The sequence below is a fragment of the Opisthorchis viverrini genome, assembly GCF_000715545.1.
Source record: "Opisthorchis viverrini unplaced genomic scaffold opera_v5_94, whole genome shotgun sequence".
Lineage (NCBI taxonomy): Eukaryota > Metazoa > Platyhelminthes > Trematoda > Opisthorchiida > Opisthorchiidae > Opisthorchis > Opisthorchis viverrini.
Window position 1 is genome coordinate 722790 of NW_008751751.1, and position 15771 is coordinate 738560.

The 15771-nt window shown below is 45.1% G+C and overlaps 1 protein-coding gene across 1 annotated transcript in view; it reads right to left on the minus strand.

The window, feature by feature from the left end:
• Positions 1-15771, minus strand: part of T265_05195 (hypothetical protein) — a gene marked incomplete at both ends in the record, with an annotated part of 37526 nt that overhangs the window by 4583 nt on the left and 17172 nt on the right. The window contains 7 exons of the mRNA XM_009170139.1: positions 1244-1339; positions 1693-2004; positions 2367-2609; positions 5783-5869; positions 6410-6496; positions 9699-9785; positions 13491-13577. Coding sequence (XP_009168403.1) covers positions 1244-1339; positions 1693-2004; positions 2367-2609; positions 5783-5869; positions 6410-6496; positions 9699-9785; positions 13491-13577 — 999 coding nt within the window. The remainder of the gene's footprint in view (positions 1-1243; positions 1340-1692; positions 2005-2366; positions 2610-5782; positions 5870-6409; positions 6497-9698; positions 9786-13490; positions 13578-15771) is intronic.

Consider the following 15771-nt stretch of genomic DNA (forward strand, 5'->3'; position numbering starts at 1 on the left):
CTGGACCATTGTTGGCATTATTACTATTACTATTATTATCATTATTTCCTAAGGGCGTGAATCAGGGACTACTCTGTCCATAATCTACGGTGGTATCAGTTAGCCTTTACTGTTCACCAGTGACCAACTGGATGATTGAGGAATCTCTAGCACTGGACAATCACACTGTCTGTTGTTCAATACATTCATGTTCACACAACAGGTCGGAGAGGATGATGATGATGAGTGAATTGACTGTCTGACGGGGTGTATCAGCCGGATACTTTTACAAGTCACAACAGAATTCGGCAAATGAATACAAATTGAAACTCTTCAGTCAATGACTGACAGTCAATGACAATGGCTGCATAGCTGATCGTTCACCCCGTCGGTGTCTAGGTGCCTCACCACCAGAGGGTATAGCAAGAGAGCTGAGATACTGAGGTTGGGTTCGAACTACGGATCTTCCGTCTTAACAGCTGAACTATTGCAAGCTCAATGAGTCGCTTGAGGACATAAAGCTCCGAAACGAACGAAACAGAAGACATCTGTTTCAAAATGGATGAATTTTCGGGAGTATGTGTACACTTTCGTTCTCTACTTACACCGCGAATGTGAAGTTGAATCAGCTTTGGAACGACTCGCATAGTTACCTCAAGTGATATTAAAAAAGGTCGAGGGTACGAAACAAAACCGCTGTGCCAAGAAATAACTTTACCAGACTTGGCATATGTCAGGGGCGAAAAAAAGTTAGGAAGAGCTGTTACGCTGCAACTACATTAAGTGTAGTTTTAGTTGGGTCGAATGTAAATCACAGGACAAAACAACCGTCATGAAGCTCGACCGAGAAGCATACATCGAACGAAAAAAGGAGTTCTAGGCAGCCAATAGATAATCGTTGTGTACTGGTCAGCGCGCCGAGAATTCACTTACAGCTGACCTACAATTAACAAACGGTATCCCGAGTCAACAAGTAGGAAATCATAAAGATACCAGTGGAATTTCACTAGACTGGATGGTATGAAATTAGATGGTCTATTATCTGGGTCGGCCGGGACGCACTGTGGGTAGAACGTACACCTGCTCTCTCTCTCTCTCTCCGATAGTTGGGTGGATGAATGGGTCAGACCATCATAAGATAAAGCAATGCTTTTTTGCTAGAAACTTCGTTTGATCTCGAATATTCTTCCGATTATTTGACTTCATACATCCCAAGGTCTCATAATCTGAAACGACACTCAAAACAAATATAGGCTAAACCTACCCGTATGGACTTGTATGATATGAGCTTGAAGACTCTGTCTCCGTGGATAGACCTTGTGACATGTGGCGCACTGGTACTCCTTATGGGGTCGATTTGCTGAAAAAGATAAAAAGCGTGACCAATAGACCGACAGGAAACCGTCTATCTAAAACGGTAGCAAAACCACCCATTTTCAGGTGACTTTATCAGCCACGAACAACAAAAATGGGAAGGTGTGGAAATAGGCACAACGGTGAAGAACCATAATGAATAAGAGCACCCGGCGATCGCTGAGGGTCACATCGAAGATGTCAGACTGTTGGTGATGTTATAAAACTAAACAGACTTGGAAGATATGAAAGATGCTCCCCAAGAAGAACAAAGGAACGGCTTAGTGGGGTAACGACAACTTATTCGTGGCTGATGAACACATAAAGAGCAAAAATAGAAAATAGGTTCGTTGAACTTACGTGAAGCACCAGGTTGTACGTGTCCTAAGTTGGTTTGGGTCATAGTTACGGGAGTAAATCCGAACGGAGATTGGATGAGGCTTGTCTGGGCTGCAATAGTGTTCTGAGGTATAAGTGATGTGGGGACAGCTGGAAGGACTGCAGTGGGGTGCATGACTGCATTCTGTTGGTTCCCAAACGGAGAAGCCTGGTGTGGTTGAAAGAAAAAGGTGGACATGGGCATATTCACGCCTGGTGCCACCATCATAACTTGGGCTCCAGCGGGCATTGCAGTTGCACCTGTTCCAGGAGCGGCAATGATTGTGCCCATCGCTGAAAAAAACGAATAGCAAAATGATAAACGCAACAGCGCGACGAGTTGCTGGCCACCTGGTCAGTAGAACGATTAAGTCGATTGTACACCATTACGCGCCACACACAAGCAGTCGGTCACTAACAGTGCCGAGAGAGAAAGTAATGCCAGTTACACGTGTAAGAGCCGATGCGAACGACATGTGAGTACAACAGGGATGCAGGTTCCGTTTGTCATACCGCCACACGTGTGAAGCTAGGCAGGCAGACTTGCGCTTGCCGTACCGCGAAATGCTACATAAATGTGGGATTTAGTGATCCTGTTAAGGAAATTCTATTGGAAAACCTTGCGACCAACGGGCGCTAACGGGCGTACAACTTACGTAAATTCATCGTCTGCCCTTGGGCGTGGGGCTGGAAAAACGCAAAATGTTGCTGCGGAGCCATGAGGTTTGGATGGGTCTGTTGTTGCTGCTGCTGTTGCTGTTGTTGTTGCTGGTGTTGCTGTTGCTGTTGCTGCTGCTGTTGTTGCTGTTGTTGTTGTGGAGTCGGTGGTGGTGACTGCATTTGTTGCATCTGGAGCGGATTTGATTGCGGTTGAGACTGAGGGCGCGAGGAGAGGATAGCTGTGCATGAAGAGAAAGAAAGAAAAACCATAAGAAGGCATAGCTAAGTGAGAACTCGACCGGGAAGGTCTCTCTTGCTTTTGTACGAACATTCAGTGAACACCATTTTCCGCATGGTATTTGGCTATGCCCTGTGGATCACAGTAACTATGTCAGTGTGATGGCTGCTTCCACAGATAGCCTGAATCGGGTGATGAGAAACAAGAGTACATATGGGTGAGAACAACTCCGACATACCGATGGGGAGGGTGAATTAAATATTCAACAGTCGAATGATAATGCATTGCCGTCTTAGAAACCATAAGAGCCTCTGGACAAGGTGCACTTCGGCCGTGTAGGACGAACTGGGCTGTATTAAGACGAGCTGGGTGTCGCAGAACGACCAGATGTAGAGAACTGCGCAAAAACACGTTTGGATATTTAGAGACAGGAAACTAGAGGTCGCAGAAATAACATCGTCAAGAAGAACTAGACAGGTGAGCATTTGCCCGAGCCTTGAACAAGTGGGAAGGGTTTGGGACAATTTGGGAAGAAGTGCATTGCACAAACCTGTAGTTCGGTGGAAAAAACTAGGAGAGTAATTCTGTGTGGCGTTGGGGATTCCTAACCTATTCGGGTTGATCAGAACGAACTGGGGAGTTGCGCGAATGCACGATCATGACGCACAAAACTGATGTGTTACAGGGTCCATATCCGGTGTACGACAAATGGCGATTGGTGGGATTCGTAGTCATTTTACGGCTTACATCCATGTACTCTAATGTGTGTGAGGCAGATTGGCCGGAAAAAGGAGTTGGTTTCCGTTAGATCCATTGGGTAGGTGAGTCTATGTATGTTCAGCGTTGACCACAGTCAATCGTATTGGTACTGTCGATTTTCAGTGCATCATCGTGTTGCAGTCAGAAACAGCACATCAGTGTCCGATTATTCTTTTTTCTTTCTTCGTTCAGTTGTATCACCCTTTCGGTGCCCAGCTGCAATGTCACCAGAAACATTAGGGCTGGGATAATTGCAGGTTGCCCAACCTAGACAGGAAAAGTCGAGAGGCGGAGGTCGGGTTCGAACCACGGACCTTCATGTCAGTAAATTCGCACTCTAACCACTGAGCCATCTCGCACCCCAGTGTTCGGCACTGATGATTTGCTGATGTACAACAAAAATTACTTTGAAAACCCTATTGCGAAGAAAATTGGATGGAGAAGGGACTTTGTGTGGTGTGGCTGCACCTCCGGACCGCATCGGATAAACAGGACGTTTTTTCGCACATAAGACACGCATTTGGCGACGAAAAATTATAGATTATTTTTAAGGCCGGTGCAACTAGCTAAACCCGATTGAAATCAAGGCGCACTATTCGCCGAAATGAATTCTGAGATTAATTTCGACCAGAAGTTTTACTTCAGGTCCATGGGCCAGGGTTCCAAAACTGAACAGAAATATCAAAGGGCGAGTCAGAATGCTTATTTTTGAGGAGCGGTATCGTTAACAATGCTTCCCCCTCCCCAAGGGGCGACAACTAAAATTTATCTTCCATGTCTAATCGAGTCCAGTATGTCACATACACCCGACATTCAATTTGACTTACCAAAAAGTAAGTGAGGTGGAGCAAACCGTGAGCGACATAAGGCGGAAGACGTGGATTGAACGTTAGATTCACGACATCAAGTTTCGCCTCAAACTAGATGCATGCGGATACTTTCATATTTGAACTGGAGTAGTGTCAGGACGCGCCCAGACATGAAAAATCACATATGCAGGGAATGACGCATCCCCAAGGTCATCAACGGTACCATACAGTCCGGATAGCAGGTGCGTTGGCGGAGCTCACCAAACACGGCTTAGCAACATACGACCAGCGGAGTGGGGCTGAAACTGTTCACGACTGGAACACCATCATTGAACAGAACGAGCAAGTGGACGACCATAAGTAACCATTTGGTCATCCCATATATTTACGCATAAGCTCTGTATACACTCTGTATATACGTTCTGACAATACAGTCGTGTCCCTAGTTCTCTGTCTTCTCCTTACGCATAGTCTTGTTCACGACTGGAACACCATCATTGAACAGAACGAGCAAGTGGACGACCATAAGTAACCATTTGGTCATCCCATATATTTACGCATAAGCTCTGTATACACTCTGTATATACGTTCTGACAATACAGTCGTGTCCCTAGTTCTCTGTCTTCTCCTTATCGCATAGTCTTGCAGGCTCACTGCAGGCGTAACCAATAGACGGCCACCCACGATACAACAAGTAGTGATTCTATGGGCACTCACGTGTTGGTCCGGTTGAAACTCACTATAAACAATTTTGGACGGAATTTTTAATAGTGGTTATTCGTAGAAAGTCTGGAGTTTTAGAACCCCCGGCGCACTTAACAAATGCCACTAATTCGTTCATCACCCAGGATGATTGTTAACTGGATTCGTTCGCATTAGCTCATTTTCACCTCCACTGTACACAGATTCAGTCGACTCCAACCAAACCCAATAACATGAATCGATTGGAGTGAGCTTCTACTCCCAGTCAGGTAAATTACCAACTTCGGTGGCCTGAGGTTACGAGCACAGTCTGGTTCAGCAAATTCAGAAAGCGATCACTACCACCACTCCGACTACTATCTGAATGGGTAGCCTATGAATTCGGCAGACAAACCGGGTGCACTACCGATCCATCCTCACTTTCAAACTAAATCCCACTTCACTTTCTTGCCGAGCTGTTCGATTTTTTTCGTTGTGGTAGGCAGAGTATGGACGCGCGTGTACCCCGGCGAAGACAAGGAGAGACTAGCAGCGGTACGATGACGGCTAAGCTGGCGATGGTAAAAATCGCACAACTCTAGACTACTATATGGTTCATCAGTAGCCGACGAAATTACGAAATTGGTACTTGGCGACCGCAGCTTGATGTGCCAACAAGCCGGGATGACCGTAAATCCACACACCAATTATGTGCTGCGATCTTTTTGAACGGTCCTCACTTTATTACTACACTGACGAGTTGTTCGGTCTGCCAAATCCAGTTGCAGTGGTTTGGGCAGAAAGCAAACCAGCGTCACAAACAAGGAAAGTACATAAGTAGTCATCAGTATTGTTGTCGCTTACTTCACTTACTGTAGACAGAAAACCAGTCGTGAAAAAACTCGCACTTAAATTTCACACTTACTTTTATGCACAGAAGCAACATGTCTCTCAAAGTACCACTTTTGTGGGAATCCTTTGTTACATATGGGACACATGTACGGTTTGGACTCTACAAAACGAAATGATAGCGAAGGGTCATTTCGGGAATAAAGCTGAAAAACGACTACAATTTAAGAGCTATTAACAGGCACCTTTCCAAGAACAGCCATGGATATTCAGGTTGGTCCAATTCATGACAGCAAATCTCACATCATTAAATTAACTGGGCACTAGAACAACCGTTCCACTCCAAAGGCACGGGAATCCATGCGACACATACTACGCCCAAGAGTCGAGACTAGAATGGAATTCCCGTGTCGTGTCAGTCAACTATTACTCCATTTACGCAACCGAAATCGGGATTTTCTGATGTTCGATATGTTGTTCAACGGTCACTGTCCTGGCTCGACAAACTAGACTGGAATCCTAAAGTTATCTATAAATTGCAATAAGGAGTCCCTTACACACCGACTCACAAAATTGAACCAAAAAATCCATCATTAATAATTGCAGGCTGTATCAACGAATCCATTTAGGCTAATAAATGTTCAACCGGTAAAAGCACCAACCATTCACTAGATAAGACTTGGGTCAATAACAATATGCTCACCTCGATGCACTGAATTGGAGTGTCGTAGTAAATCACATTTTCGGGCGAATTCTTTCAAGCAACTGCTACACTGATAGGGGCGAAGACCTGCAACGCAAAAACATCATCATCAGTTTGACTTCGAACGGAGGGATGGGCAGACGGACAACTGAGTGGCTCGATGTCACAACTTACGTAAAACTGACCTTGAAAACGCACACGTAGACAGTGTGCGGTATTTGCAGAAAAAAGCTGAAATGGCCTTCGTACACAAACAGTGCTACCTAAACAAATCTGGATTTTCATGTTGTTATCGACCACCGAACGCAGTAGTTGAGCATATTCATTGAAAGAATCACTTACAACGCAAAGTTTGTACAAAACTATAGAATTTGCTAGACTACGTCGGGCAGTTGGAAGTTTTTTCTTCCCGTTGACCCAGCCTCCACTTCCAGGTTCTGTACCTCGGTAATCTTGGGTTGGGAGATCCCTTGAAACAAAGATCCATTTCGCAGAGTTTATGGCAGTGGCTTCACCAGTTACGTCAAACAAGCTTCGATCATCTCTGAACAGTCATTTGAGCCTCTACATCAATCCAAGAAATTGCGCTGGGTAGGCTAACTCAGCAGAGGCCTGGTATATTTTAGGCTGAACCAGCCGATCTTACCTTCGAGTAACAGGGATGTCAAATTTTCCATGAGACGTTTTTCTAATGACCTGGAATATTTCGCTGTATTACTGGTCACTCGACTGATTTTCCATCGGTCGACTGACTTTATAATACTTGTGAGTGTTCATATCATTACTTGAAGAATGTATAGGACTTGAATATTCTGGATCACCATAGCCAAACAAAAATCAACTGGCATGCTAAAAAGGAATCGTATTGTTCAGTTTCCGAAGGTGCTTTTTTCGAGGAGTATGAGAGCAAATATTGTCGAAAGTTGCCGACACTCTTGGAAGGAACTGACGCTTCGTTCATCGAGCCGGTTGTAAAGTTTGTGACACGCGGATGAGAGAGCCTCTTTAGTGGGGAGGTCGCTATTCGAAGGGAGGGTTGCTGTATAGTCCGGGTACTGTGTGCATCTGGAAAATGCCAATGGTGAAGACAAGCCGTACTGGGGCTGGAATGAGGTGGGGGGTTTGCTGAATTTAATTGAATAAGACTGCTAAGTCTAGGTTAGTTCGGTGTGCAGGGACGGTGACCACGGTTTATTATTTCACCAGAAAACAATCAACTTTGTCAACCAGTGATTAACGATAACAAATACCCAGCCACTAGTCTTAACAAAAGCTGCGATATTCTATTGCCATCAGTTACTGCCTCACTATCTTAGCATCCGTCTTTCTCTGGACCAAACTTAATGTATTTTTTGGCATGTAGCGAAACCACATACATGTATATCCCTTACAACAAAACAGAAAAACACGATACACTTTGTGCTTCATTTCCCGGATGCTTCGAATCACGTGCTTTTATTCATCATCCAAGGCTTCACTTCGCGTCAGTAAACCGAATGCCCACACCTTACTAATTCCAGTTGTAAGTAACATATCGGGATTAATCCAAATTCAAAATGCGAGGATGAGGCGAGGAACTACGTTTAATTCAGGTTGGGCAAATACTCAGGAATTTAGTTCGTACGGAGAGGGTCAGTCTTTAGACATTCACATGTAATGAGTACTTGGTCTCGAGTGGGCTAATTGATCGTCACAGATTGTGCAACTCAGGTTCTAGCGGGAACAGTGACCAATATAACTGATGGACATAGGGACTGGTCTTATCAGCTACTTCGCACCATGAATTGATGAAGCGTATGTCACCCAGCGTCTTGCCTACTATCTTCACATCTTTGAATTTCAGGATTGTACAGCATGGCAGCACTGGCATTCAACGACTCTGAGATCCAGGAAATACGAACGTCTGGAAATGACGTGGAGGACTCATTACTGAAGGTGACAACCCTCGGTTACTGATCCATTGTGTAGGTGTATAGAGTCAAACAGGATGCCACATGGTTATCACTTAGTTTCTAGGGGGCGTGATGGTTCTTTATGTTAGAAGTCTACGTCGGAAATCGAGCAGATACTAGAAACCACGAGCTCAACCTCATTCCTACAAACTACATGAAAAGAACTCACTATGTTGAGGCTATAGAAAATGCCCGTATTTGCGCAAACGAACCAACGAAAGAACCACACAGTTTTACATAATTGGGACAACTTCGTAACTGATCAAAGCTTCGCGTAAAACACGAGCAAATCCACGTTCATATGAAATCAAAAGAGGAGGGACAATACGCTCAACTGAAAACGCTGCAAAAGATGGCTATTAGCTGACACCAACGACGTTCACTTCGTCAGTTTCTACCTCCACTGTCTGAACGAGAGTTTGGCGCCTTGGGAGAATGTAATGGACCCATAGGCCCCTGTCCATCTCATATTCCATTCCTATTTGCACTACAGAGCTTTATCTAAATAAACTAATGCTATCGTGTGGTAGTAAGGCATCATCGTTCTCACAATGACGTTTTTGCCGATGACAACGATTGCGGTCACAGCTACAGCGGTTTACATTCCAGTGAATGGCGAAATCGGACATAAAGTTTATGTCCGGTTTCGCCGAAGCCATTAATGGCTGGATCTATTCCCGAAGGAGTCATTACGTCAGTGACCTGCTCTCCCTCGACCACCTGAGTAGCACACAGCAGAAAGGATCACGCGTCGGATAAGAGCTTTATTTTAGGACGACTATCTGCTGAGGAAGGACCAGTCGGCTCCTGGAATGCCTTGGATACACACCTAACTGATAAATAACAGTAAATGCGAAAGCGCTCGTGTGGCAGAGGCGTTCGGAGTTCGACCACATCCTGACCTTCAAGTTTTGGCAGCCTTCTTAAAAGCCGTGGTTCACATACACCGTTCACATAACTCGTGTTGTACACGTATTAAGGATTAGTCAAACGATACAGGAACGAGAAAGGCCTACATCAGCAAGTCATGCTCAGTTCAAGTTTAGGATATCAGGCCGAACTAGCTAACTAATTATACAACACCACGTTCAAGGGCCATGAGAAAAACTCGTTGATGATATGGCATAATCTCTGTCAACAGCCGATTTTGACACGGTCTTTTAACCTCCACTGCAGCGTAACTAAGTGTCTCGATAGCCTGGACCACAGTCCTATTCGTCGATTGCATAACTGGTTAGTTGGAGGCTACCGACGGACCGCGCGAAGAAACGCATCGAACCAGAGATAAAATACCTTCGGAGATCGGTAGCGATTTGAAAACCACAAAGCATACTTACCTTTGTGTAGAGCATTAATATGCATTTGTAGATTTTTCTTTTCTGTGAACTGTTTTTGGCACAAGGTGCAGTGATAATCTTTCTTTTCTGCAGCGGGTTGATTAAGGAGAGGAACAAGAGGGAATCAAAATTGGACAAGAAATGGTCAAAGCAACAACTGAAGACGCGTTTCGATCAAACGAACGTCTCTCAAAACTTTGCGATTTTCTAAGTTGTCTCAGTTTTTATCGTTCTTAAACTTTCCTTGTTTTGTTTTAAGAGGTTTCGAGGTTGAAAATGTACATTTCATCCTTGTTTGGAATCACCTGCCAACTATGTACATGACTGAGTAACAGGAAGTAAAGGAATGATAGAATGTTTGAAATCCCTCCAGACTGTGCAACCTCGACCCTTTTGGGACTTTCGAGTTCGGCACTGCTGCTGATGCCCAACGAGAACGAATCAGATCCTCGGCCATTCAGAATATACCGGCTTGACTCGCAGGACGGAACAGAGATCAGAGAATACATGTGCCACTAAGAGATCAAGTTTGTTGGTGATGCAATAGTGACCAACCGAACAGATAGGGTAGATGGGATAAATTTGAAAGCGATCAAAACTAACGCCGTGCCACCAGTTGTGCACCCTCGATCCACACCCATTCCACTGAATGAATAAAAGTTCCTTTATATTTGACGATCAGTACAATATCACATCGTGATAATTCTGCACTATTCGTCAAGGCGATTACAACCACGTCACTGTTGCTGCTCCTTCATTTGGTTAGCATAACTTAAGGCGTGATATGGGATCTAGCGGATGTGCCTAGTTAATTTATTGTACTTCTATGGCAGTCTCATGCCTCCGCATGTCCTATTACGATCCAATCGCACCCTATGCTGAGTAATATCCATATCGTTACCATTCGGTTCCAGTCCATGAATGACTGAAACATAGACATGCATCCTTTAAGCGCACACGTTGTCTGACAAATTAATAACAACCGGATATGCTATGCCATCCTGAATTCCAGTTTCAGCTGTCCTCTAAACCAGTAGCTCGGGATCAGACACTTTCTCATGTAATTGCGACCTCTACGTTCTAGTATTCCGCTATTTCACCAGCCAGGGGTGACAATGACGACCCTGGTTCACCCATTGCATGATAGCCATCCACGGTTCAGGGAGTTATGGGATCCGATGAGAGCTATGGGTGCTGTGATGCTCGAATAGGATTCGAGAGTCCCTTCGACAAGATGAACCTAGAATTGGATTCATACAGTCTGTTTTCTCGTGAAAGCAGGTTTTGTCCAATTTCCTTTGGGTCATGAAACAATATCACGTAAGCTGATGGGTTCGAACAGGCCAGTCCAAATTGGAACTCAAAATCTTATCTAACTTTGGTGTGGACTAATCAGCATAATCGCACATGGATAGGAGAGGAATGTCGGTACAAATTTCATAACCTCCGAAGCTACTGACAGACAGCTCGAGTAGTGCTTGGGGAAACATAGCTGAATGCAATCTCGAAATGCGAGCGGTGCGCAGATAGGATTCCACTACATACCTGCTCTCTGTGCACATTCACAGAATGAACAAGCAAGAGCAAGTAAGTGGATGGACGTGATACTATGAGATGAGTGAGCACTTCATTGTGACTATCACACGGAGTAAGTGCTCATCGGATTAGGTGACGCGGGCAAGGTTACAACACACGTCGGAAAATAGTTAAGCTAGACACAAACCGATGGGGCGCAAGGTTCGTACGTGTGGATTTTCGTGTGCGCAGACAGAGCAACAAGCAAGGATAGCGTCACGTTTTTGTGTGTGAGCGCGTGCAGAAAACAAGGCCTGTTGCAACTCGCGGGTTGTAACGATCCACCCGTTCGCACACGACTGCGAGGACTGATGCATGCAGACAGGTGGTTGTCGCTTGAATGATCGACGTGGTTAGGCCGATTCGCATACATTCCAATCGGGAACGCACTTGGTGTGTGTCTGTTTATCGGAAATGCATGCACGTTTTGGCATGCACAACCCGCGCACGTGCGACCGCTGTTCGTGTGTCTACGGGTTGACGTATGCTTTGCGCGTTTGCGACCGTATCTAAGCCCGCAGTCCTGACGAGATAAACGTGTGCTTCACCACACAGACAAGCGCGGATACATTTGTAGGCATCATGTGAGTTAAATAGACGAAACGTGTGCGCAGGTAACTTGTGCACTTAAAGGCACACGTACCACCAACACCAGCAACAACACATCGATTAGGTGCAGGTTGAAATGCTGTGGGGCCCGAAATCCGTTGAGCCACAAGTGATAGAGGGCGGTGATGCACGTCAAGCACTGTGACTCCTACAAACGGCCAAACGATAGATTACATGAAAGGGGGCGGTCCGTGTTCTGCGTCCATATCCGTGTTTGTACACATCGTGAGAACAACGCCTCGAGCAGGTCAGACGTTGTCATCAGAACCACAGAAAGTGGAGTGTGTGCAAGTGGATGAACGTCTCTTGCGCTGAAAGGTGTGATGAAAGCAGTACAACGGAAACCGGATTGGTGACAAGCAGTCCCCCTATATGGGGACCAAAACCACCGATTATCCAAAAGCCTATCGTCAAGTTCGATATTTAAGGAGGGAACTTCATCCGCAAAACTCAGGTTGCCGACAGTAGGGAGTCCTCCGAGTACAAAAGAAGTTGTGTGGGGTAAGGGGTGCTAAATCGTCGCCAAAACAAAGTCAATATCACGCACGAGACCAAAGCCTTTTGAAACTCGTTAGAATTGAATATTTGAAAATAAACTAATGAGTTTTACACATATGGAGCATCACTGCACTTCACCTCCGTTTTGGCTAAACTTGATTTATGACCGAACGTTCCATTCACCGTAGGTTCTGGAACGGACTATCTCCGTATTGAGATGGTAGCTGAAAGTAGCTCAGCTGGAAATTCAGATAGCGCGGGCAAGTGAGGTTTGACGGGAAACTGGTATTCTTCGGATGCCTGGATTATTCGGCATTCATGCTCCATACGGGTTACACGACAGCTGTGCGTTGACGACACAGTTGAACATGTTCTTAGTTTTAAAAATTCAGGATGACGACTAAGTGGCAGAATGCTAGATGGATGTCACCTCCACTTAGTCGAATGTTTACACGACAACAAAATTCGGACATCAACCGAAAAGAAACGAGTGACATAATATTGAGCATACGATCCCAATGGTCGCCACCGCGCAACACTGGTGTTTGCCTGGGTTGATAATTAAGTCCTGGCTATAGCCATGAGTGTATCACATCCAAGACTACAGTGAGTGGCCGGCTACTCTAGAAATCTTCCACAAATATCTACCACTTGTTTGGTTCCCCTCAATGCCTTCTGCTGATGGCATTTTCGCACTCGTAATAGGGCAGAATCGAGCTGACACCATACAGGTCACCCACCTGGGGAACTTGGCTAGACAGAGGGCACATACATCGTGCTTGTATTGCCCGAACGCTCAATCAGCTGGATCGGGATAACATGCATATGCTCAACCGATGCAGTGTCCCAGTATGCAACTGTGTCAGGCGAGCATCACCGGGCTAGTGAGACACCCGGGGTCAGACAGATTGTTTTCAGATTCAGCATACCTAGTAGTTAGCTGGTAAAGGATAGGACATAATCGAGCATTCGGTTACTCTAAATAAGTCCACAGTTAACGCCATTTCACAAGGAGAATCAAAGTAACTAGTGAGGAATTAACAATATCGGAGCAGTGAAATGTGGTTCGCCGAAAGATCTTGTAGCAGTAAGTTGTGTTTTATCTCTTACCAGCATGTACAGATTTCATGTGTCTTCGCATAACAGATCGCTTGGAGAACGCTTTCGCACAGATAGTACACGTTACGTCTCGGATGTCTGTTCAAACGGGATGTGTAGAGGGAAGGAATAAAACAAGTGCGGTTATTCATGCAACAGAGGAGTGATAGAGACAACCAAAAATACAGGAAAATTATAGTTTTTAGGGAGATTTGGTGAGTTCAGGTCACATACTATCAATCATATCGTCACTAGATGAACTGTGCCAGAAAACAGTATTGAATACAGCTCACCGTATATTTTCGCTTCCCGTAACATGGGTGGTCAATCAACAGTTTCCGATAGAAATCAGTTATGTTAGGTGGGTTCACTCTATATTTTCGCTTTCCGTAACATAGGTGGTCAATCAACAGTTTCCGATAGAAATCAGTTATGTTAGGTGGATTGAATCCCTCGTGAATTAATGAAAATTCCTAATAAGGCTGTTTGATGTAGGCCCCGTGGATGCGAAATGCTGACTTAGCTGAGTTGCAGTTACCCTGCTAGTCCAGCGTACATGCCTACAAGTGCCAACCATGGGTGAAGACTAACAAGCGGGTAGCCAACAACCCCGGGTCCACATTGCAAATGGAACATGTTTTTCGTCCGATATTTCCGGTCAAAACGTCGTGCCTTATTAACTTATCTCTAGCGCTTCCTACTTTTCAGTAGTTTTTGGTCACTGCTGAATCTTTCATCCGAAGGAAACATAATTTGTGCATCACCTCATACAAATCTATAACAGCAAGAGTTAAGCCGGTGGCTAGACTTTGCTAGACTTGGGCAAACAAAACGGATTCGCTTTACCGACTTGATTGACGGAATGCAAGACAATCAGAAATTAACTACATGACCAAAACACGTGATATTTGCTGCGAATCTCTCCGTAAAAGTGCACTTCCCACAGAATTTCGTGCTGAATAAAATACAAGTGTCCCTGTCGAATCATTTCGTTTGGTTGGATGATGGTAGGCGGAACATCACTATCCAAAACTGAACGGAATGAGATTGAGTCAGAGGGACTGCGAAGAATCAGAACTGCTTGAGGGCTAGTATGTACATGAAGCTGGTGAAAGTACTTTGACTCCAAACAACTTGTACATGTACGACGGGGCGAGATAGCCCAAGTGGTTAGGGTGCGAATTTACTGACCGGAAGGTCCGTGGTTCAAACCCGACCTCCACCTCTCGACTCCCCCCGTCTAGGCTTGGGCAACCTGGCAGTATCCCTGCCCTCGTACAACCTTTGGGTGGCATGATAATTAAGCACCGAAAGGGTGATACAACTGAACGTACATGTACGACAGACTCAATCTGGCTGGTCCTGACGGAATGATTCGCTACTAGCATGAAACCAAATAACAATGAATGAACCAGACGTTTAGCTGTAACCCACTTTTGGTGCCTAGCTGCCTTGCAACCCCGCGGAAGCACGAGAGCTACGGTACTGCCAAGTTGTCCAAGCCTACACAGAGGCAGTCAAAATGCCAGGGTTAGGTTCGAACAACGGACTTGAAAGGGGTGATTAAAATCCGAAGAAAGTATAAGCCCATTCATGGGTGGGACAGGTCAAGCATCTACAATACCGTATTCGCCTAAGAAGGCACATAGGCCATCAACCATTGCTATCTGCTTAGAGGTGAACTGCACGTTCATGGGATGATTTCAAGTAATGGCTGACATTTTCAGTAAGGAACTTCAGTAAATTTCAAAAGGTGTACTTTTAACTCGAGGTATCTGAAGCATACGAGAGCAGGTCTGACATAAACTTCGATTGGTCACTTGGAACCCGGTCACTGTTTTCTCGTCACTCCCAGTCAATGCATACCTTCATCGAACCGACAGGATGCAAAGAAAGACATGGTCATCAGCACTATCAAGACGAATTCCTGTTTATCTAATTACAAAAGGAAACGAACTGGAGCATTTAGAAACTCGGGGAAACTTCTCTGCTTAAGTATGTGAGAGAACTCCGAGTGTTCTGATTAACCGTCGTCCAGAAATGTGCATCTTTCAACTCAGTAGCAGACTGCTATAATCGCTCGTTCACTGACACCAAAGCGATCACGGGATCCGCGTATCTCCGTACTATGATTTAAGCTCACATGCCCACCCTCTTGATTTTATCTCTTCACTCACAGCACCAGTTGGTACCAGAAACTGGATTATTCTTTGGGGTAGAATGGGCCAATAGCTTACGAAGTCCATTTAGCTGTGCGGTATTGTAAGATGGGATAGTCGGATTTGACAAACGT